This window comes from Gouania willdenowi, chromosome 5 (genome assembly GCF_900634775.1).
Source record: "Gouania willdenowi chromosome 5, fGouWil2.1, whole genome shotgun sequence".
NCBI lineage: Eukaryota > Metazoa > Chordata > Actinopteri > Blenniiformes > Gobiesocidae > Gouania > Gouania willdenowi.
The window spans coordinates 17,227,391-17,251,575 of NC_041048.1; the positions used below are offsets into that span (position 1 = coordinate 17,227,391).

Below are 24,185 nucleotides of genomic sequence, written 5' to 3' on the forward strand. Positions count from 1 at the left end.
CAGTCGACACATTTCATACTTGTATGATTAAGTTAAATTATTCTGTACCATATATTTTTTTTCTAGTTACATTTATTAGATTATTAGAACTTCATATATAATTGCTGTCATTTTGTTTGTAATGTACACTTATGCAAATTTCCCCATTAAAAAAGATTTTCTTAGCCTAAATATCGTTTTCTAATGCGATAAATGTATGAAGTTTTTAGGCAATCTCTAAAATGGACTTGGACTTGACTTGATTTATGTAGTGCTTTATCACCACTATGAAGCAGTCTCAAAGCGCTTTACATATCAGCTCATTCACCCATTCACTCTCACATTCACACACCAGGACAGGACTGCCATGCAAGGCGCTAGTCGACCACTGGGAGCAACTTAGGGTTCAGTGTCTTGCCCAAGGACACTTCGACACATAGTCAGGTACTGGGATTGAACCCCCAACCTCTTGATCAGAAGACGACCCGCTACCACCTGAGCCACAAATGATAATATTTACAATAAAAATATTAATATAAATTATGAAGAACATTAAAAACTTATCGAAGGAAATATTTCTTTACAAGCTTGCAATAATTTGTATCACAATTGCTTTGGAGTCTTTGGGTCACAGGACCTGTGAGCTATTGACCAAAAATAATAATATTTACTGTTAAATAATAATATAAATACGCAAAGTATTCAAATTGAATAAAAATAGTTTTTTTTTTTCTTGACAAGTCTGTGTAGCCACGTGATTCAACACTAATTTGGAGTCGGGGCAGGGAATGGGCGACGCATCTCCTCTCCGTTTATGTAACTCGGGGGTTTACTTCCAACTTCTGCATGATTTTTCATATGCTTGTATACATTTGCAGTGCAAAGTTCCCACTGTAGCAGCAGCAGCAGCATCAGCATCATCAGCATCAGCAGCAGCAGCAGCAGCAGCAGCATCATCAGCATCATCATCATCAGCAGCAGCATCATCATCAGCAGCAGCAGCACTGACACACACATGGACAGACAGGTCGCCTCTTTGTTAAAACCGCAGCAGTCAGTGCGAGCAGGAGGGGAGAGAAAACATAACTAGTGGATCGATCTTTTTTTTTTTTTTTTTTTTTCACTGGTATCATTTAACAATACCGATCCCAACGTTGGTATCGATCCACACACCTCCAGTGCAAAGTGCCACCGCCTGTGTACTGTGTACCAGCAGCACCACCACCACCACCACCAGCACCAGCACCAACAGCAGCAGCAGACGCCGATACCTCCCTACAGTCTGACCGCCTGCCTCGGTTTGAGGCTGAGGAACAATTCCGTGGCTGAAATGTGAGTGGAAAACAACCGCTGTCATGCCTTTGTATCCCCGCAGCAGCTTTTTTTTTTTTTTTTTTGCAGCCGGGTGGTCGTGCGCGATCGCACGCGCGTGCGTGTGTGTGTGTGAGAGAGCGAGAGAGAGAGAGAGAGAGACAGTGTTTTTGCTGCACATTGATGGGCAGATGAAACCTGGCTGCGTGGACGTGAATGGAGACGTTTCTGCGTTGATTGAGGCAGATGCTGCTGTTGTTTTCCGCTGCAAAACAGCTGGAAGAGAAAGAGAGAGAGGCGGAGGGAGGGCGAGAGAGAGGCGGGGGGAGAGCGACCATACAGCGGCAGAACGAAGAGTCCGTGACCGCGTAGCGTAGAGCCTCAGCCAGCATCCTCATTCAGATGTGGAGGCCCAGGTTGGTGCACTGTTTAATGCGGTGGTGTGTGTGCGTGTGTGTGTGTGCGTGTGCGTGTGTGACACATAAACATGTAAAAACCTGAATCTAACCATGTCCTCTCAGTACACGGATATAACTGCTCTTTCACGTTATTTATGTATGCTCCACTGTTCAACTTTGTGTTTTCTTCTTCTTCTTCTTCTCACACCTGTGATGTAATACGACTGTAGATCCGTTGCTGCTAATATAACGTCGCACAGAGCTTTTCCACACCTTAGCTTTAGCATTATCCATTTTTACAGCAGTAATAGCCAAAAGCACGTGAGCGAGCCTTCTGTGGGCAACAGCATCCTGAGACATGAGCAGAGCAACGTGTGGAATGAGAGCAGCAGGCCCACAGCAGGTGGACAAGAGGAGACTTGTCCTGTCCATCCTATATCATGTGTAGTCTTTGGAATAGATGGCTAAAGATATCCTAGAAATGTACATTAAAGAGCATAAAAAAATATGTTTTCATGTTTTATGCATGTTCATGTATAAGTATACACACGGAGACCAGAATCGAGCGATTCTCCCTAAAACACAATGACAATTATTTGAGAGCAAAACCTCTATATACCAATCCAGAGGTGTAAAGAGTACTGATAGCTCCTACTCAAGTAGAAGTACTGTTAGTTGATTGAATTTGTCCTCAAGTACAAGTACAAGTACAAGTAAGTCATACATAGAATACTTAAGTACAAGTAAATAAGTAGCTCAATTAAATAGTACTCAAAGTAAAAGTTACTAGTTACTTTCATCACCCACGTTTATTTCCATTAGTAAATCTTGCCACGGTTCGCTAGCATACAGTAAACATATCATGTATTAATATAAAAAGGAAGAGTCCAAATATTGCACAATAAGAACTTAATTTATTTTCCACAAAGGCATCTAAAAGGTTTGTCAAAAATGTGAAATTATATTTTTTTAAATAATTCAAAATAAAACAAATTCTCAAGCTCTAAGTATAGCTAAATTTCATGAGAAAATAAACTGCACTAAATGCAGTTTTTGCGCGGTACATTTAGTACGTTTAATCTGGTTGTTCGGCTAGGATGTGATGCATTTGGTTGTTGTCTGGTCATTTAAATGTTTGTAGTTTCACAATGTCTGTTGATAATTTTAAAACAAAAAAATCCAATCTACTTAGTAGCGGTTGGGTATAGAAATGTAATGAATTACTTTATTTCTTTTAAAACGTACTGAAATACAAATAAAATTACTGATTTAGAAATATACTCAAAAAAGTACAAGTACCCATAAAGGCAACTCAGTTACATAATGTTAGTACTTGTAATCCGTTACTTTCACCTCTGATCTAATCCAAATGAACCATCTGTTGTCTTTTTATCGTTTGTCTATTACAGAGGTGTCAAACTCATTTTAGTTCAGGGGCCAAATATAAAGTAGTTTCGGCCTCAGATTTTAGGCGGGAAAATGAGCAATTTCAACTATAATTTCCTCAAGTTGCATTTCGACATATAAATGATACGGATGTGATTCTTTGGGTGTCTCATGATTCGATTCAAAATCGATTCTCGATTCAAATGATTCTTTATTCAAAAACTGATACAATGCATAGTGTGTTAAGGCCAATTATGACATCAAAACAATACAGTTTGTATAAGATAATTAAGCTGATTCCAATGATGTCATCACACAAAAGGCAAATTTAAGACAAAAGGTAACATTTATTCATGCTAAACAAATAAAAATGTATTTACTGTACAAAAAATAACTTGTATAAACAAAATTGCCAAAATAAAAGCTTAGACCAGCTGCCGCTTTCTTCCAGAAGTAAGTCTGAACTCTCAGTGGCTATGTCTTAATTGTCTTAACTGCTTTTGTCCCGTAGTTTATCTGTTTTTGTTGTTGTTGTTGTTGTCTTGTGTTTATACTTGTATTGTTTGACTTTTAATTAAAAAAAAGAATAAAAAAATGAATCAATTTTTGAAGTTTATGAATCGATTCAGAATTGTGAGTGATTAGAATCGCGATTCTTAGGTGAATCGATTTTTTCCCCCCACCCCTAATAAATGATACATAAAGTATTTAAGGCAGCGACAATATCCAAGCAATAAATGACAGATATTAGTCCCTGTAGGATTTTCTCTTTGACATTTCATTGATTTTATGACAACAAGTTTGGGAAATTATGAGAAATCATTTCAGGAAAATTTTGTCTTTTGAACAATTTCAGATTTAAAACTGCAGCCATGTGATCAAAGCATGGGGAAAATTGCGAATCATCGAAATATTGTTGCATTTCATGAAATTAGTGTACTTAGAAAGGCTGAGATGTCAACAACTGAATTATTTGGTAATTTACACAATAATTCACGTCTCTTTTTTTAAACTTTCTCCTGCGGGCCAAATTGGGTGGCCTGGAGTTTTGCACGTGTGCCTTATTAGATTAATTACATTCTATTTCTAGTTTTCCAGGGGCATTTAAAACATCTTGTTTTCAATCTGCCTTTAAGTGCTCATGCATTTAAATGACATCCCAATCCTAATCTGAATAGTTTGTTAAATCCACCAAGGAGGTTTTATTTTGACCTGTGTTTACATATTTGTTTGTCTGTTACCAGGATTACGTCAAAAGTACTGAACAGACTTGGACACAATCTTAACCAAAGAAAGACCTTACACCATGAAAGATTCAATTACATCTTGCAGGAGATCCGGATCGATATACTGATTCTGTATCAGTTTCAAAAGTAAAAAAAAAAAAAACTCTACCTCTCATCATTGACGAAACTTCAAAAATTTAAATCTCAGTTCGTAACAGACCGATCTTTATATTTGACTCAGTTGTGTCGGGTTTATTACCCCACTGAGTTTCATCAGGATCACATCCAAATTTCATTGCGATTTTTCCAAAAATGGGGGTGCCCCTACATTTGGACCTACTGTATCATTATTAATGGGGATGGCAATTTCTTCCAAGCCTTTAAAATGTGAATGATCATGGTAGCATGATCAGGATCGTTGATCCAAATAACTGCTAATATCTGGCAAAAAGGATATTTGGCGCTTGGCGAAGGTTTGCGTTCTCTGAGTGTTCTTGTTATGGTTGTATCTTAAAACTTTATAGCTTCAACTCTTCCGCAGAAGGCTTTCCATAAGATTTAGGGGTGTGTTATTCAGATTCTTTTTCTGGAGGGGCATTTCTTATATTAGGATAAATCAGAAAAGAAAGATGTATATCCAACAGCTTGGTAAAAACAAAAAATGCTTGATACTAGGGCTGGGCGATACAGTATGGACCAAAACTCATATCTCAACATTTTTTCTCAAAAGTATTTTCAAAACTCCCTTTCGAAGACAAAAAGTATGAAGTAGTTGTTCATAATAAAACAGTATAAAGTAAAAAAAAAATCCCATCCATTTTTTTTATATATACTCACTAATCTTGCACTCAGGGTAAATCCATATGTCTAGATTAGAACATTGCTTTTTTGTGGGGTTCCAATCTGTCTGTTGCAGGGCTAACAAACACACACTCATTCACTTCTATGGAAAAAATCAGCAATCTACCCAACATTCAGTAACATGCAGCTGATGGTCAAACAGCTCAATGAGTAGTCTTTTTTTTTTTTTTAAAAAAAGGGAAAACTTCTTATGTTAAAAGTGTGTTTGCTGCTATAGAACCATAAAAACAGTCTGTCTTAACAGAAATGTCTTCCCTGTTTTCAGGAGGGGGAACATAAATCTGCTCTCTAAAATGACAGCCCCGAAAACTTGCTGGTTTGTGACGCTGATGCCCAGAACACGATCCTGGGATTGAGACGTGAATCCCTTTACGCTGATGGCCTGGACTGAGTAAGACGTTTGTGTGTGAATGATCAAAAGTGCATGTTCGGTTTGCATTTGTTTGGTTAGTAGAGTTTTTGTGTGTGTGATGCTGTTGTCTGCAGGATTCAGCTGGCCTGCTGAAGCTATGGGGAGCTGCTGTAGCTGTCTGTGCAGAGACCCCAACAGAGACAATCATCTCACCAAATTTAAGGTCCGTCAGCTCTGCTTTGCATGCACACATTTGTGTTAACATTTTATATTACTGTAAATTGACAGGTTGTACCTGTGATCCAATATTTCACAGTTTCCAATGACAACATGTTGCTGCTGTCCATAGGTCACCAATGTGGATGATGAGGGCAATGAGCTGGGCTCTGGTATCATGGTCCTCACTCAGACCGAGCTCATTCTTCACACACGGAAGAGGGATGCCATCCGGTGGCCTTACCTCTGCCTGCGTCGATACGGTTACGATTCCAACCTGTTTTCTTTTGAGAGCGGCCGCCGCTGTCAAACCGGACAGGGTAGGAGACATTTTCTCTGACTCTCTTCTTTTGTGTTGTTAAAGTAGTTGTTTTGTTTCACAGAGAGTTTTGCTGGTTTTAGACCTGCACTGTTCTAGTTTTAGCCAATAAATGTGGTCAGGGGTATTCTTAAACTAGTCTAGCTTTGGAATCCAGTATCAACTACATAATGAGTCAGAAACCAAACTAAGAAAATCCTCTTAAGTCCAATCAATGGAAACAGAGTTGAGCGGGTACCACAGAGGTAGGGCTGAGCGAATCCGTGTACCCTTTGTTTTTTTTATTATTCCGTTTTAAAACCAAATCAAAATAACAAATAAACATTGTGGTTATTTTGTTTTACTGTCTTAAAACCAAAACAGAAATACAGAAAAATCAAAAGTCAGACAAGCAGCGTTTTTCTGTTTCAAAATTAACTCTTGTTCTCTTTGTGTGATATCTGGATATTTAAGGGAAACTAGGACAAGAGCTTCTTCTTTTAAGCTCACCACACAGAGGGGACCCATAGACGGGGGCTGACCTTCTCCGGAGCAATACATAAAAAAAAAAATGGATGTTACGTGAAACAATGCTCATGATATGTGATTAAAGGAACCAGAGGTGGTATAATTAATCTATTGGTGCTCCTCGTTTCTTGTGATCAACTTCTGTGTGTGTTGACGGCTGCCGTTAGTAACTAGCGGCATTACAACGTGCAAAACAAATATTTTTACAGCCCTCAAAAAAGCGGTGTAACTTTTTTTCACACCAGCCTCACAGTCGATAGTCAGTCACCTCTTTATTTGGATACTATTTGGACCGTTAAACCATAAAACAAACAAGCAACTGTTACGAGTTAAAACATCCACAGACTACATGAAAACAGGAGCAGGAGCAGAAAACTGCTGAAATAAATCCTAATCAGTCCTATTGTGTGCAGAGACAGGGTCCAGAACCTGTGGAGAGAAACCAAGGTGCAGAATTCTGTTCTCGCTTTGTATTTTAGTTTTAGTTTTAAGTCGAATCCTAACCAAAATTAGGGGTGTCACTTTAATTCGTTTATCTTGATTAATTAATTGCAGGAAAAAAATGACGCATTAAAAAAATGTATTGCGTTAATTGTTGCACCGGCTCCAACGGTAGAAGGTGAGGTGTCTGAGGAGTCTTTTTGCGTTTTCATTTTAGTAAAAAAAATGGAAAACTAAAGCCCAGTTGTGTGCAAATTGTGCAAGGAAGAGTTTGTGGATCACAGGAGATCTTCTAGCCTCCAGCAGAGCTTTTCCACCTCAATGCTAACTATGTAGCAGCTAGCATAGACAGCAGTCCTTCGGACTGTGCACTAGACAGAGCAAGCAGGGTGGCCCATACAATCCACACTGGACAAGATGACAGGGTTCAGAGCCAAAATGAATGAATCCATGAGTGACAAATGAACAAAGTCAGTGGATAAATGATTGTAGTGAACAGTTGACCACTATCGGTGGTAGAGGATGTGGGCGGGGCTACTACTACTAGAAGTGATTGCTTGATGAATACAGTACAATAAATACAGTACTTTATTTTGTGATGAACAATGTTATTTTTGATGTGCTAATTTATGACACTGTGATTGACGGGTCTGTTTTATTTATTTTACATTATCTGAAGGAGAAAAAAAGCAATAAGTTCGGTGTTCATTTATTGTATTGCTCAGAAAATTGTTCTTACTGTTTATGATGTGCTAATTTATACCTGATGGACCTGATGTTTTATTTCATTTCTATTATTTGGAAATTGACAAAAGTGCACATCAATATTTCCCTGATGCTCTATTCTAAACTAAAGGTATCAGCAGCCCTTGGGTCTAGTCTCACATACAGAGGAATGGAAATAGTTTGTTTGTTAAAAACAATAAATTACTTTAGAAAGCTACTTTGTTATACATAATAATAATACATTTTATTTGTATTGCACTTTACATAAAAGAAATCTCAAAGTGCTACAAAGAAAGCCTATGACCTACCATCAATCTTTCGATCTGCAACAATAATGTAATTTCAATGAAAATACCTCAAAGTGAGGGTGTTTCTCAGCAATTTATAGGTAAGATTAAAAAGAGATTAATTAGATTAAATAATTACAAAGCATAATTAATTAATCGCACAATAGTTTAAATCTATTGACAACACCAAACAAAATAACCACACCATGTATTTGTTATTTTGATTTGGTTTTAAAACTGAATTACCAAAGTTCGAACGGTAGATGATTCAAGCGATATAAATCAAAATTCAAAGCTTGATATTGTTGTCTCAAAAATGCGAAACATGATTATTCTCCATATTTTTTCTCAATAAAGTCCTACAAGAAATAGGATTCTGGCTTAAAATCACTGGTACAAAATGCACTCAGGCACATTTATGAACATCCAGCTGCACAATATCAGCATGCTGTGCTATCTTTTCTATTTTTTTTTTTTTTTTGGCTTTTTCTGTTTTTGTCATTAAGTTCTGCACTGTGGCTTGTTTCAAGACGGGTCTGACTTGCAGCATGCTGTTCTTAGGGCTCTCTAATCCATCTCTGACAAACTGAGCTGTTGTAAAGACTATGTGGCTGCTTTGAGAGAAAAGGGACCATGCTACCTCATGTGTAAAAGAGAGAGATGTTTGTGTAAACAGAGGCTACAATTAGCACTGAGATAGCATGGAAAAGCTGCATATCTTCTAAAAGGAATCCCCTAAAAGAGCATCAAACAGCTACAGCTGGTTCAGAACGCTTAACCAGAACAAAGAGGTCAGAACACATTACTCCAGTTTTAAAGTCTTTACACTGGTTTCCAGTCAGCCTCAGAATAGACTTTAAAGTTCTGCTGCTGGTGTATAAATCTGTGAAATGGTTTTGGTCCAGAATACATCAGTGAGATGTTAGTCAGGTATGAACCCAGCAGGTCTCTCAGATCTATGGACACAGGTCAGATAGTGGAGCACAGAGGTCACAGCTTTTAGTTGTTATGCTGCAAAGAAGTGGAACAAACAAGAGCTGAAGTCAAGCATTCAATGTGAACATTTTATAATCAGAGTTAAAAGCTTTTCTTTTCTCTATTGCTTATGACTAAGAGGGAAATTTGTAATCATTTTATAGGTGATTTAATGTTTTTATCGTTGATTTGATACTCTGTTTAATTCTTTTGTGGCACATTTTAATCATGTAAAGCACATAGAAATGCCTTTTGTATGGAATGCACTATATAAATACATTTGCCTTGCCTGGCCTATATCGCCCAGGTCTACACAGAGGAATACAGTACGGCAAAACTGAAAATAATCTTAACATAAAAAAAAAAAGGTAGTGATGCCGAAAAAGGAAGTCCTGAAATTCCCTGAATCGATTCGTCTATTTAACCGACTAAACCGATTAATGAAATGAGTCTATTTTAATTGTGAATCAATGAATCATTTGATTAGTGTTGCCGAAGTCGTCAAATGTTAATCTTCATTGTTGAACTTTGGAAAATATTTAGTTTGACCTCAATTTATCATCTTTGCACTGTTTAGTGAAACACTGTGGTTTGGTTTTGTTTATTTAAGCAATGTTGCATGTTAGACTTTTATTGAAGTTCAGATTGTCACAGGTTACTTGTTTTAGGCAATAAAAAGAGCTAAAGGAGATTTTTTTGCATCATGTAAATCTGTAGTCAATGAGTGAGATCAAGAAGCATTAAGACCCAAAATGAGTTAGTAGTCTCATTTGATTAATCGACTGAAAAATTGATTAATCGATTACCTAAAGAATTGTTTACTGCAGCCCTAGTTTGTCATCTTGCATTCTTGTTCCTATACCATGCGTATCTGTGATAAGATCATATCTAATGTAGTCAAGGTTGTACTTTCATCTTGTCATGCTGAATCAGCATATAAAAGCCCACAGTGAGTGTTCTTTTATCAAGTAACTCCTACTTTCCCTCATCCTCACTTTTCACATGTAAAATCTTGAAAACCTCACAAAAAATCAGTGTTACTGGAAAACAATACCTAGTTTCATTCAGTTTGTTTGTTTCAGTCTAACAAAAAATATTCAAACATAAATCACAATTCACAAATATGCAGAAACAAAAATGTTTATGTGCCCAACATGTATCATAGCATTCAAGTTACCTTTTTCAATAATACACACAAAAGAAATGCAAGCATTCAACGAGTACATTTGTGTTGCCGAGTTCGCTTTAGCAGCTAACTTGGCATTCCTGCCTTGGAGACAGATACCACGTTTCCATAAAACATCTTTCAAGGAATCAATACTCTATTGGTAAAAATAATCTAAATGTTTCTTAGACTCGTTGTCAGCCAAGGCGAGTTGACCTTTGAACTCACGCGCAAGAACTGAACAAGAGCGAGATTTCTGAGATCGTGAAAAGGCTCATGGAAACAGGAAATAAGACAGATCTGCATCCCGGCCGCCAAAAAAAACAATAGTTTACCAACCTACATTAACAAAAAGGAAAAACACAGTAATGGAGCGTAGCCACCTTTGGAGAATCACGGCTGTATCTCGCATTGGCCTCTATTGCCTGGGATAGTCTCCAACACCCCGTGACCTTGATCTTGTTAAAAGGATTTCAAAGAAAAATGTATGAAAGGATGAGCTTTGACATCTTTTTGATAGAACATCTTGTTTTTGTTTTTTTTAAATTACTTGTTGGTTCTTGACAGGGGTGAGTATTGGCAAGGATGTTGCAATACGATACGTATCATGATACTTGGGTCACAATATGATATTATTGCGATATATCACAATATTCTACTCAGTTGATATCAAAATTAAACGTAGAGATGAAAAATCAAGTTGCTGTATATATCAGAAGATATTGATCATTCAGAGGATAAATTCAATCAAAACTATTTGCTTCAAAACATCCTTCATTATTTATTATTAGTGTTTTTGCACATTTTCACTGAAAAAAAGACAATGCAGTGTTACACACTGTCGTCATAAAATAAAGTGCAACAAGTTTCTTTTCACTGAAACTACTGTGTAGAAGTCTCAAAGTAACCATGACAACATAATGATGGCATTGTAACAACTGTAAGTGAGAACATTAAGGATAAATCACTCTGAGTTACTGATAATGCACAAAAATAAGAAAAAAATATAATTTATCCCACTGTATCAGTTTAAGCACTGATCTGAACAGATTATATGAAAATAAAATTTCTGTGCATACATAAATATTACAGGCATTACACACTGCCATCATAAAATCAAGTGCATCAAATAACCATTGCAACACATTGAAAGCATTGTAACCACTGAAATATAGCACAAATACACAAAATTATAGATTAAATATCAGAAAAAAAATGTAAAAATAAATTTTTTAAATGAAAAAATATTTAAAATCGGCAGAAAAAATCGCGATATATCGTGAAATCGGTTTTTTTCTTCGTCACACCCCTAGTTCTTGATTCTTTACACAAACCCTCGTTTACATACACATTTATCCATTTATTTGAATAAGCTGTAACTATGGTATAGAAGCTGTTTGTCTCCTGAACCCAAATGTAATTTGTCTGTTTGATCAGGGATCTTTGCATTCAAGTGTTCGCGAGCGGAGGAAATCTTCAATCTGCTTCAGGAGCTGATGCAATGTAACAGCATCAACGTAGTGGAAGAATCAATGATGATGAGCCGCAGTGGCCACACGCCAGAGATGGACATGTCTCGCACGCCTCAGACTCCCAGCAGTAAGACACGCTCCCACACACGCACGCACACACACACACACACACACGCACAAGCTCTTGATATCTCACTCTCAGCATGGGATCCAAAAGCTCCAGAGTGAAAACACTACTTACCATTTTACATGATCTGTGTCTAATAATAAGACCCATCCAACTTAAGCGGGGTACACTCATAAATGCAATAGGACTGTTTTTGCTCCAGATTTTCTTCACTCACAACCAAGAATAACAAATGCCAGATTATCTTAAATCTTAAAATAAGATTATCCTATAATTTTATCCGCTAACACGTTACTTGAAGTTTCATACATAAGGCTGACATTACGCTGTCATTATTATGATTCGACACCTGTCATTAGCATGAATAAGGTGTCGTGAAGGCTGCCATTAGGTGTTGTTTGTTACCCTAAATCTAACCCTAACCCTTTGATACCCTAACCCCTAACCCTAACCCTACCTAACCCCACTAGATTCCTCCACCTAACCCAAAAAATGCCAACAAAGCTCCAATGGTGTCATAATTTAGCGAACAACACCTAATGACAGCCTTCATGACACCTTATTAATGCTAATGACAGATTGTAAAACAAGTAGTGTTACCGATTATCCTTTGGTCTGAAATGTGTTAAGAGTGAATTTGCATCAATGAATGCTTTGAGACGAGTCGACAATTATAAATACTAAAGTTGTTCAATATTTACGTCCAAAACTCCTCGTGTGTGCGGAAGGTTGACGACTCTCGACTTATGAGCCCTTGATTTATGACATGGACATAACGTAGCCAATCGAGAATCGAGCTGATTGAGAAACACCTCGAGCTACATTCCAGGCAACTCAGAACTCAGCATTTTTGAGTTTGAAATTTTGATCTCTGAGTTCAACTGAGTTCAGCGGCAGCACGTTGAAATATCTCGAGGCTGGCCGGTATAAAGTGACATTTTTTTCCAAATTTACTGAGTAGAAGTTCCGACTTTCCGTGGCGTTCAAAGTCCCTCTTGTAAGATCTCGTTTGATTTCTTGCTTGGAGGAAGATCGGTGGTGGGACAGAATGATTATGTGTGTGGTTTGCTGTGTTGAGATTGTCCAAGCAAAACGATGATCAAAACTCTCCGATGCCTGAATTGTTATCTTCAAGTGTGGGGTCTGTAACGGATAAAAAATCTCTTTAGATTCAGGAAATCCTTATGTGTGTACCCAGCTTAAATCAGAATCAGAATCAGAAGTGTTTTTTTGGCCAAGTACAGTTTTTAAGACAGCACAAGGAATTTGACTTGGTAGTCGGTGCCCAAACAAAAAAACAAAGAAACAAGGGTTAACCCTAACCCAGCAACAATAATAATAATAATAATGATGATAAATATAAAGGATGAGTAGCTACAGGTGGTGATCATAGACCAGTTTTTCTCAAATGGGAGTACGCATTGGCACTACAGAGGGTACTTGAGAGAGAGACAGAGAGAGAGAGAGAGAGAAAGAGAGAGAGAGAGGAAATTAACAAATGAAAGCATTATAATATGTTTTATAGTGTTTATTTTTAGTTAAAAATGATAATCACACTGAATATTACCTGTTTAATTCCACTTATTTACTAAATGGCATTCTTTAAAAAAAATTACAAGTGTTTTGTTACAGAATTCTGAGCAAAATGTTCTTCTCGGACAAAGGGGATACTTGGATTCAGTAGAATAGAGAAAGGGAATACTTCAGCCAAAAAAAGTTTGAGAACCACTGTCATAGACCATAGGATTTAACTCCTACAAAGATGTAATTTTGCTTCAGGTAGTCACAGAGAACAAAAAATTTAAAAGCTTAGCCAGTGGTTCCCAAACTGAGGATTGTGACGTCACGATAAAAACTGTTTTTTTTCTTTGCACATAAAAACTTTATGATTACATTTAAGGTAACATTTCTTTACCCATTTTGTTGAACATTTTCACTGAAAACCTTTTATTCTTCAAAGGTTGAGAACCACTGATAAAAACCACCATAACTATCAAGTGTGATAAGAAATTCACTAAATGTTTGCATTTCTACTGCCCTCAAGTGGTATGAAAACTAACAGCAGGCTGTGGCTTGCATCACTTAGACTTTATCATTCTGTTGGTTTTTTAACCTGATGTTTTTTTTTTTAGCTCATTCATATAAAAAAAATAAAAACAATTATTCATTGTGCTGTTTGAAAACCCTGATGGTCTGGAGGATTGTATTTAGCAGTGATGCGCTGTGAGCACTAGGGTTGGGTAGGCAGGGCGTTGCAAATCGATACCACCAATGTCAACACCAATGACAATTTCATATGTTGCTGCTGGAGAGTGTTAATTCAATTCAATTCAATTTTATTTGTATAGCGCAATATACAACAAAGTCATCTCAATGTGCTTATCAAAATATAAAATTCATAATAAAGTAAAAAACCCAACAAGATCCATGAACAAGTATTTAGCCATCTAACAAAATCAACATCATAAACACCATTAAAGAAACAGAAACAATTATTTAATACAGCCTCCATAATTTACCAACAAGATATATCTCATGATACGGCAGCGCATCTGTTGTGTGTGTTGGAAACAGAAACATGGAGAAAATGACAACAACTCAGAACAGCTTCAGTGAGGAGCATCCACAAAGTCAATCCTGACATTTCCTTTGCTGAAGGTCTGGTAGCTCCAGTGTTGGTCTCCCATCTTTTAAAAGCTGTCGTTTTTCCTCAAAAGAAAGTTTCTTTATCGTCTCTAGCGCTGTCATCCTGACTGTAGTGTTATCCCGCTTCAAGCTAGAGAACGTAGCAGCAGCCACGCTTTATAAATTCACTAATGCACTCTGAAGGTACGTATAGCATTTAGCATAGTGTGGTTACGTCCAAAGGCAGCGTAGAGAGCTGCCTTTTTACGTAAATGGTTTTCATCTTGGGGAACTGACTGCGCATGCGGAAACACATAAAACCATGCTATGGAAACAGAGGAAGAGCAGCAATGTGCTTTTGGGAGGGGGTGTGGCCTCCTCCTGTTTTAGTCATTTGGGCTATGAAAAGCACAAAATGCTGACACTTTCAAACTGTAGGCTATTGGAAATGGAAAAATAAATAATTTATAATTATTTTATAATTAAAACAAATAATGAAAATATCAATTCACCCTTGGGTAGGCACTGCCTACCTTGCCTACCCTGACTGCACGTCACTGGTATTTATCTGCACAGCATATTTATCTATCTATTTTCTGACCTGTTTGCTCCTTTTCAGGGTTGCGGGGGTTTTGATAAATGTTCTCTGTTAAAAATAAATCAAAACATTAGCACAGACCATAATGGCCTGGAAGGCATCGCAGATGACTCAGCAGAGGTTGGATGCATCAGTGCGGGTGATGAGGTGGAGAACAGGGCTGCTGGCAGGGTTGGGCTCAATTTTAATTAATTATGGCATAATTATAATGGTAATTGTAATTTAAAAAATCTGTTGCTTTCATAATCATAAATAAATTGTAATTGAGTTTAGATCATTTACTTTGTAATTGTCATAAAAATTCTATAAAAAGTTGTCAGTTATAATTTAATGCAAAACTGGGGAACCATGTTATGGTACTACTGTATGTACAGTTCTACACAAATGTAGTTAAAAATTATTAAAAATGTTTAATTTCAACAAAAATATTGATACAAAAAAGGCTCAGACGCCCACACCAAAAATATTAAAACCTATATTTTCATTGATTAGGAAGCCTATCAAGGTAACCAATAGATAGGAAATAAATTATTGGATAGATATTGTTTTTAGTGTCTTTTACAGCTGATCATAAGAGATGATAACAGAAATCTAACACAAGAGGAAAGTTACATTTTTTTTAGATTATTTATTTCAGGCTCAGTAATTGTGATTACTTGTAATTGAACTTTCGTAATTGAGAACATAATTGTATTTGACTTTCTGAGAATAAAAAATAATAGCGATTTTATTGTAATTGGAAAAAAAATGCTGGTCACTGTAATCGTAATGGAATTTGTATATTGTAGACTGTATATTATACTTGCGCACTTATATTTTCATGTATATTTTATACATAAATTTAGATTTTAGTGTTAACATAATTATTGTTTTGTATCAATGTAATATCTCCCTGGGATTATGAAGGAATTTTTTCATTTTTATTTTTTTAATGAAAGTATTTTTGATTCTTCTGCTGGACTGTGCAATACAAGCATCCCCCAAACGTGCACACACAACCAAGTGGAGAGAAAAATAGAGAGAGATTCAAAATGAATATTTACTTCTGGTTTCCATTTAATTCACAGTAAATAACAAATTAATAACAACCTAAAACTCCTCCAAAATGTTTGCTCAATTGACTGTAAAAGGTATATTAAACATATACTTGCAAATTCTTGATAAATACATTTTCAGTGTTAATTCAAAAAATGACAACATTTTGGAGATCATTGTAGATGATGTTTGGAACGTGTGTGAATAATATCTCAAAAACTGAATTCTTTTAGTCATTTTGAAATTCGCTTTCATGCTAACAATTTGAGTCAATACAAAAATAGCATTTTAAAATATCAGTTTTTCACTTATGGAGCCAATAAATAATTGAATGAAATACCAGCATCTTTTTCTTGAAAATCTGTCTTTAAACGCTAAAAGCTGCTGTCTTGTTTTGCCTAAAATTGCCTGGCCCTGACCATTGCTGCGCAGCAGCTATAATCTGTGTTTTCCCAGTTAAATTTACACATTTTGTGTTATTATAAATGTATCTTTTCAACAGTGTGACTACAGCATGTTGCAGTGTAGTGCTTTAAGATGTTGAAATCTAACCTCGAGAGCATTGCTGAGATACTATGATAGGATTGGATACGCTCTATTTCACAATTACTCACCCCTGGTTATTTTAGATATGACAGGTTATTTTCTTTTTACAAACAATCTTTTGGGTTAAAGTTAAGAATTTAGGTATGCTTTAAAGTCAAAATTTGGTAACTTTACATAAGGCTGACATTACGCAGTCATTATCTGTCATTAGCATGAATAAGGTGTCATGAAGGCTGTCATTAAGTGTCGTCCACTTAATTATGACACCTTTGGAGCTATGTCGGCTTTTTTTGGGTTAGGTGGAGGGATCTAGTGGGGTTAGGGTCAGGGTTAAGGTAATGAACGACACTTAATGACAGCCTTCACGACACCTTATTTGTGCTAATAATATGTGTCATGTCATAATAATGACAACGTAATGTCCACCTTTATGTATAAAAGTTCAAGTAAAGTGTCACCGAAGTTATTCTGTAGCTGACTCACTTTTTAAAACTATTTTCCTATATCTTTGGCAGCTCCGGCATTCCCAGCTCAGGCTTTTCCTAATGGATTCCCGGGTTTTCCAATGAGAGGTGATTCCTCTCAACCCTCCCATGTGGATGATACTGGACATGGCCTCATTGGTCTGGAGGACCAGGTTAAGTAACGCGTATTCTTTGCTACAGCTGTTTTTGTAAAGTCACTAGCAGGGTTGGGATCAATTATAATTGTAATCGAGTAACTGATAATGAATTCCAATTATTTATAATTAATCACAATTAATTATAATTAATATAAATATAAAATCTGTTGCTGTGTTAATCATAATCAAATGGTAATTGAGTTTAGATAATTGACTTTGTAATTGTAATTGCCATGAAAATTCTATAAAAATTGTCCATTATAATTTAACGCAAAACTGGGGAACCATGTTACATTTCTATGTACACCATAAACATTAAAGCCTATATTTCCATTGATTATGAAGCCTAACAAGGTAATCAATAGATTATTATTATAGATTAACCAATAGGTTACCAATTAGATGATCGATATTTGTTTTTAGGGTATTTTACAGCTTGTTTAGGACCCGTTATTATAAAAGATGCTAACAGAAAGCTGACACAAGAGGAACGTTAACTTTTATTAGGTTATTTATTTCAGGCTGTGTAATTGTGATTACTTGTAATTGAGAACATAATTTGAATTGACTTTCTGAGGATGAAAAATAATTGTGATTTGATTGTAATTGTAAAAAATGCTGGTCACTGTAATCGTAATTTAATTGTATTTAACATGGGTAATTGAAAATGTAATTGTAACTGAAAAATGTAACTGATCCCAACACTAATTGTTGTGTTATCTTCCTCCCTCACAGACCCATACCTATGTGAATACTGTGAGCATGGAGGGAGACCTCTCCATGCGTCACTGTATGCACTCTCTACCTGAGGTCCGACCCAGCTCTTACCCTGAGGCCCCACGGGGACCCATGCCTGTCCGGGGAAAAGCAAACCAACAAACCAAACTGAGATGCTGTCCCCTTGAGGAGCGTAACGATCCCCAGGTGTTTCTTCAGCCCTCCTCCCAGGAGGTTAAATTCATCTTGGGCCCGACCCCTGCGCAGCGTCCTCTGCTGGACAGAGAAAGAGAGCGACACGGACACAAGCCACACAACCTTCAAACAGTAGAGGGCGCCACAGGCTCAGAGACGGAAGGAGACGAGCCTCCCATGCACCTGTGCAACTCTCATTCATTCCATCACTTCCATCACCATATGCCTCACCAGGGCCGTGAGCACCTGGAGGGCTGTCAGGGTGGCGACCTCACCTATGAGAACATAAACGGCCTCCGCAGCAGCAGGAAGCAGCGCTCCAGTCCCAGCAGCATGTCTCTGTCCATGGGCTCGAGCAGTAGCAGCAGCACCACAGGAGACAGTCACTCCCACTCTCACCTGCACACGCACACGCACGGCCCGTCGTCTCTACCTCCACAGGGATACGCCAGTGAAAGGGGCGTCAGTGGAAGTCACCGTCGGACAGCTCTGCTCAACTATGAGAACCTGCCCTCTCTGCCCCCCGTGTGGGAGTACAGAGCTCTGCAGCGGGATGACGAGCAAGAGGAGGAAGATGACGAACAGGATGAGGATGACTACGAAGAGGAAGAGGAGGACTTTGATGAGTACGAGTTCTCAGAAGGCCCCGCAACACCTAACGGGTACCACCAAGACAATCGGGGCATTCATCGGGATGCCCTGCAGAACTATGTCAACACTGAGCAGGTCCAGCCTTCGCGGCTTCAACACGCTTGCCCCCCGCGATCACAGCCATGTCAGCCAGACAGAGGGAGACAAATATTTAACTTTGACTTCCGCAGAAGATCAAGGTCGGGGCTCAGAGACTGTGAGCACGGCCACATGGCGCCATCGCGGCAGCTGAACTACATACAGGTAGACCTGGAAGGGGACCCACCCTGCCAGTCCATCAGCAGCGGGGGTGCCCAGCCACAGCACCAGCACCTACAACCCAAGAAATGTGGCCCGCAGGCACCCCGGCGCAGCGAATGCTACGCAGTCATTGACCACAAAAAAACAGTTGCCATGTCCAACCTGCAGAAAGCTCTGCCCAGGGATGACGGGACTTCCAGAAAGACTCGCCACAACAGCACAGACCTGCCTCTGTAAAGGATGAAGAAGAAAGATAAACACAGGTGAAAGTCGTATCCTGATCTTAGCACACTGGACTATTCACTGTCATCCATCCATCTGACTGTTGGGCTCATAATGTACAGGTAATTAGACACCTGTCTGTGTATATGAGGGGAGAAGCCTGAGGTGGAATTGCTGTTGCACTCAAAGATCATACAGTAGTTTTTAATGAACCCTTCCCATTTTCACTCTGTAATCTCCTTTTTTCTATCATTTTTTTTACATCCATGATTAAAATGTATTATTTTACTTAGATATATTTTACTTAGCAGAGTAGACCTTACAAGTCAACATTCATACCTCATTGCTATCACTTTAGTCCGATGTTGTGGCTGGTAATATGTGTTTGTTTGTTTGTTACTGTATGCTTACCAAGCAATTTGCACACAATCCTTTGAAATTGTATTTTATCAAGTTATAAGAGGAGGAGAGAGATTAGCAGTCTCCACGTCCAATGCAAGCTAAAGAATTGGATTAAAGGTAAGAATCAGATTGGGACGTTAAAAAGGAGATAATGGGACGGGTTGCTAGATTAATTGAGCTTTGCAGCAATTAAAAGAAGTAGCATATCATTCAGCCACACCAATTCTGTATCATGCCATACCTGCAGGGTGGCTCAGGGTTTCACAATGCACTTTGGACCCAAAAATCACATAAAAAGGCCTGTTTCGACTCTAGAGAACTGTGATAGAGCCAGTTTTTTGTGTAGTGACAGGTTTCAGTCTGATGGTGGAACCACAGGTTGGCTCCGCTCACCAACAAAGGGCCAAACTTTGGATGGATAGTTGTAAGTAGGGTGTGTACGTCAATGACCTCATGACCTCTGCATTAAGCTAACACCTCACATGAACTGTGCTAACTTTTAAGTTTGTTTTTATCAAGTGTGAATGTAGCATCGGTTTATCAAAACCAAGATCATATCTATTTATTTATTAACTGCTTTATTTATAAGCAATTTGTGTGTGCGTGTGTGTGTGTGTGTGTGTAATTTTCTAATTTCCCCGTGAGGACCAGTGTTTTTGGAGTGCAGGTGGTAACACGGAGACACCAAAGTTTCTCCCTAAAATTGTCACTTCACACAGATGTACTACTGTTTTTAATCGAAGATACACATCAAATGAATACTGTATTTATTGTAAAGTGCCAAATCCTTTTTTTTTTTTTTTGGTTTGTTTGTTTGTTTTTTAAAGAATTGTATGATAAATTATATATCTAACGTGCCACAAGGATTTGCATTGAATGATTAAAGACATGTAGCTTGAAAAGGAAAGGAAAACAATGACAATAGTCTGAACGACAGGAAAAAAAAAAATCAAAAAAAAAAAAAATCAAGAAATGAATTCAGCATTTTGAAATAGACATTTCACCTCATCTGCATGCACAGCCATTAGAGAGGAGGAGAGGAAATAACAACGCTCATTTTATAGTCTGATCCTCATGGTCAGGGCGGTGTTAATGCTGCTACTTGTATTTATATTAAGTGTGGCCTATTGTAGGCCAAATAAATGTGATGTCAGAAACTGTTGTATTATGGCGGTAGCATTGTTGTGTTTTTCTAAACCGCGTACTATTTTTGGAGGACGAAAGAAATACACTTTGGTTGATATTGTTTATCTGTCTTCATGGTTCAGGATTTGCTGTAATTAATGAACACAAATCCATCTCACCTCACTCATAACAATGAAATATTTAATTTATTAAGCATGCACGGACATGTTAAACACATTACTGGCACCAAATAATCAGGGCATTTTGTTTGTTAGTCTACTAAAAATGACACTTTATATACAAGTATATATATATATATATATATATATTCAAGTGAAGGAGTGAGTCCAGTAAAATAGGGTCCACAGACCAGTGCTTAAGAACCTTTGCCTCTACTGAATTAAAAAATGATCAGTAAACGATTAAAAAAATAACTACATGCAACATAAATCTAAGCGCAATATCAGCCTATAATTTAATGCAAACAATTCATTTTCATACAATAAATAAAGACAATATTCACCCGAGAATACATCTTCAAAATGTATACATCCAAAAGGTTTGTTCAGAAACTGTTCTGCAGCTTATGGGTGCCAAACTTAAGGCTTCTTGGAGGAAGATTGCAGAGGAAACATGAATGGAAATTCATATTATTGCCATATAGCTCAATTACAGACATTTCAGTTCCTCCAATTCCCAAATTAAATTAATCTCGCCAACGTATGTGTGGAGGCTCGCATTATTTTTCTATCTCTTTGTTACATAATTGCAGTATTTTTGAAATCACACATTGTTCTAACATGATTTTATTACAAACCCTGAACTTTCTCATAAATACTATAAATGAGGAAATAAATAAATCTACAAATTGTACTGCAATGTTTGAGAAAATTCATGCATTTTCAAGTATTACTGAAGTCATAAGGCATAAGGCTGACATTACGCTGTCATCATTATAACACCTGTCATTAGCATGAATCAGGTGTCATTAGGCTGTCATTAAGTGTTGTTTGTTACCCTCACCCTAACCCTGTTCCCTCCACCGAACCCAAAAAAGGCCAACATAGCTCCAAAGGTGTCATAATTTAGCCTTCATCAAATCTTATTCATGCTAATGACAGTGTCATATCAGCCTTATAACACTTTAAAAAAAAATTGTGACCACAATTTCTTTATTGAAGTGCAAACAAGCACAATGCACAATATTTTCTTAAAACATTTATAATATATATATTTTTTTCTGGTCCAGACCAGGTGGGATCAAACCGTGGAGTATTGGGAGTTTAACACCCCTGCTGTAGTGGATTAGTATTGACTGGATTTGTGACAGCAGTTTGAAATACAAAGTGAAATCTGTTTTTGTTCATCTAATGTGGGCTAAAGGGTGATGTGTGGAGTTTGTAGTGAAAGACATTTATCAAAGTTGTGGTGAAACATCTCATAGGAATCTTCAACTGTCTTTCATCAGACTGTTTCTCTGTGTCAGTCTGTAGTGAATTAAAAAAAAAAAGAATTCTTAATAACCATCAATGATGGGATGTTTTTACTTTCTCGTGCATCATCGCTACCGGCCTTTGTGTTTACTCATTTTTTCATACACAAGTTAATGTCCTCTCTTTAAATCACTCATTTTTCAAGCCCTGTCTCTCACACTACTGGGGTTCAAATGAAGTGCAGCTACCACTTCATAACTCATTTTAGCCTGGGCGTTGACACCATCCGAAGAGTATAATTTACACATAGTTTAGCGTTAACGCTTCAGGCGTCACTGTTGATGAGGTTGCATAAACAACACCTATAGATACTGAATCTTCAGGGTAGTGACAGCTCCTGTCACGAAGTTCACCAAATCAATTTTATTAAGTGCGACGTTTACTGATAGGGTGTCGCTTAATGTTTACATCTTTTATTTTTTATCCATTTATAGACATTTCTCACTGTGCCTTCCGTATTCATTTAGCATATTAGCTTCCCATGAGTGCAGTCTGTGACTGAGAATATTAAAGTAGCTTTAAGAGTTTTTTTTTGTAAGAAAGTAGCGTTTTTTTTTGTTTTTTTTACCCTGCCTGTATTTGTCATATAGGTTGATACCACATGTGTTGAAAACTTTTTGTGTATACATCTTTTTTTTTTTTTCTTTCTCTACTTTGCATAATACATATTTCATAAATAGGTATATTTTTTTTTCTTTAAAAGAAAACAAATTGGTTGGTATTATTTCGTTATCGGCCCTATTTTTTGTTGTATATTTAAAATTGAGCTTTAATTCAGAAAAACTATATTTTATCCAATTACTTGATTAATCAATAGAATAATCATTGAAAGATTCAGTTTATTTGCCATTTGCAGTGTAAAACCACACTGTAAAATGTGCTCAAAATGCACTGTCAAACATTCATTCATAAAACATAAGAGACGGTCTTAGAAACAAACAAGCCACATAGTTAAATCATTTAAAAAAAAAAAAAAAAAAGATAATAGAGTTTAAAAATTACATTTTTGAAATGCAATTAAAAGGTAAAAAATAACGAAGCCTGTTCAGACATCATAGCTGGTGGAAAAAAGCTTTTGCTGTGGCAACATTTACCACATTATATGGCGCGAAAGTGCCTCCCAGAAGGGAAAAGTTCAAACAAGTTCCTGGCAGGCCTAAATAATTAAAATATTTGACGACTACAGGTAGAACAACTTAGTAACGGCAACATTTCAGCAACGACAAAGCAAGCAGGCATACAGTGAATTATAGTCAGCAACTTTTTCAATATGTAGAGATTTAAACTGTATATGCTTGGTCTTAACTTCCATCAGTGTTTGACCTTTTCAACATGACAATCAGGTTTTTTTTAAACCTCTAACTATTATTTGAAGCACATAGGCTCCCTGCTCTGTGCTGGTATGTTGACTGTGGTAAAATAAGTGTACATCAAGTGCAGGATAAGTGCAGTGGGGTACTTCAGCGATGTTGCACGGTGCCCTTGAATGTGTAAGACTGCCAGTGTTGGTGTGATGGAGATGTTTTGTCTTGTTTGAGTAGGGTTTAAAAAAGTCAAATACCTACACGTTGTCTTTAAGTCCAGTGAACACATTTATGCACGGTCCATCTGCAAAACAAAAGCTAACGAACAGCCTTGTTTTGTTTGTATGAATGCATGTTGAAATGTCGGATTCATTGGTTTTACATCTCAGCCCATGAGGTCATTTTAAGTCTTGATTACTCTTAAGGCCTCAAGTCTGATTGTTTTTTTTTTCCCAATAGGAAAGTTAGTTATGTAACAAAAAGAACATTTGGTAACACTTTACTTGAAGTTTTTTTACATTAGGCTGACATTAAGCTGTCATTATTATCACGTGACACCTGTCATTAGCATGAATAAGGTGTCATAAAGGCACTTAACCCTAATATAGGGTATACCATATGTATTTCTTTTTTATGAAGCTGCAGACCCTTTCCTCTTTTAT

At 37.2% G+C, this 24,185-nt stretch overlaps 1 protein-coding gene across 2 annotated transcripts; it reads left to right on the forward strand.

Annotated features, from left to right (window-relative positions):
• Window positions 1-1,126: 1,126 nt before the first annotated feature.
• On the forward strand, window positions 1,127-24,184 carry frs3 (fibroblast growth factor receptor substrate 3). 2 transcript variants are annotated; one of them, XM_028448068.1, is made up of 7 exons: window positions 1,127-1,311; window positions 5,427-5,552; window positions 5,648-5,736; window positions 5,863-6,049; window positions 11,587-11,748; window positions 17,068-17,189; window positions 17,910-24,184. In XM_028448068.1, the coding sequence occupies exons 3-7, from the start codon at window positions 5,671-5,673 to the stop codon at window positions 19,212-19,214; spliced, it is 1,842 nt and encodes a 613-aa protein (XP_028303869.1). In that variant the 5' UTR covers window positions 1,127-1,311; window positions 5,427-5,552; window positions 5,648-5,670; the 3' UTR covers window positions 19,215-24,184. The 2 variants fall into 2 exon arrangements, with proteins under 2 accessions (XP_028303869.1, XP_028303870.1); XM_028448069.1 differs by lacking the exon at window positions 1,127-1,311 and adding an exon at window positions 1,596-1,706.
• The last annotated feature ends 1 nt before the right edge of the window (window position 24,185 follows it).

Bases quoted from the DNA above. Each gene is read 5' to 3' on its own strand.
- frs3 (XM_028448068.1), top strand. From the start codon at position 5,671: ATGGGGAGCTGCTGTAGCTGTCTGTGCAGAGACCCCAACAGAGACAAT. The intron at 5,737-5,862 runs GTCCGTCAGCTC...TGCTGTCCATAG, and splicing joins ATCATCTCACCAAATTTAAG to GTCACCAATGTGGATGATGA. The intron at 6,050-11,586 runs GTAGGAGACATT...CTGTTTGATCAG, and splicing joins CCGCTGTCAAACCGGACAGG to GGATCTTTGCATTCAAGTGT.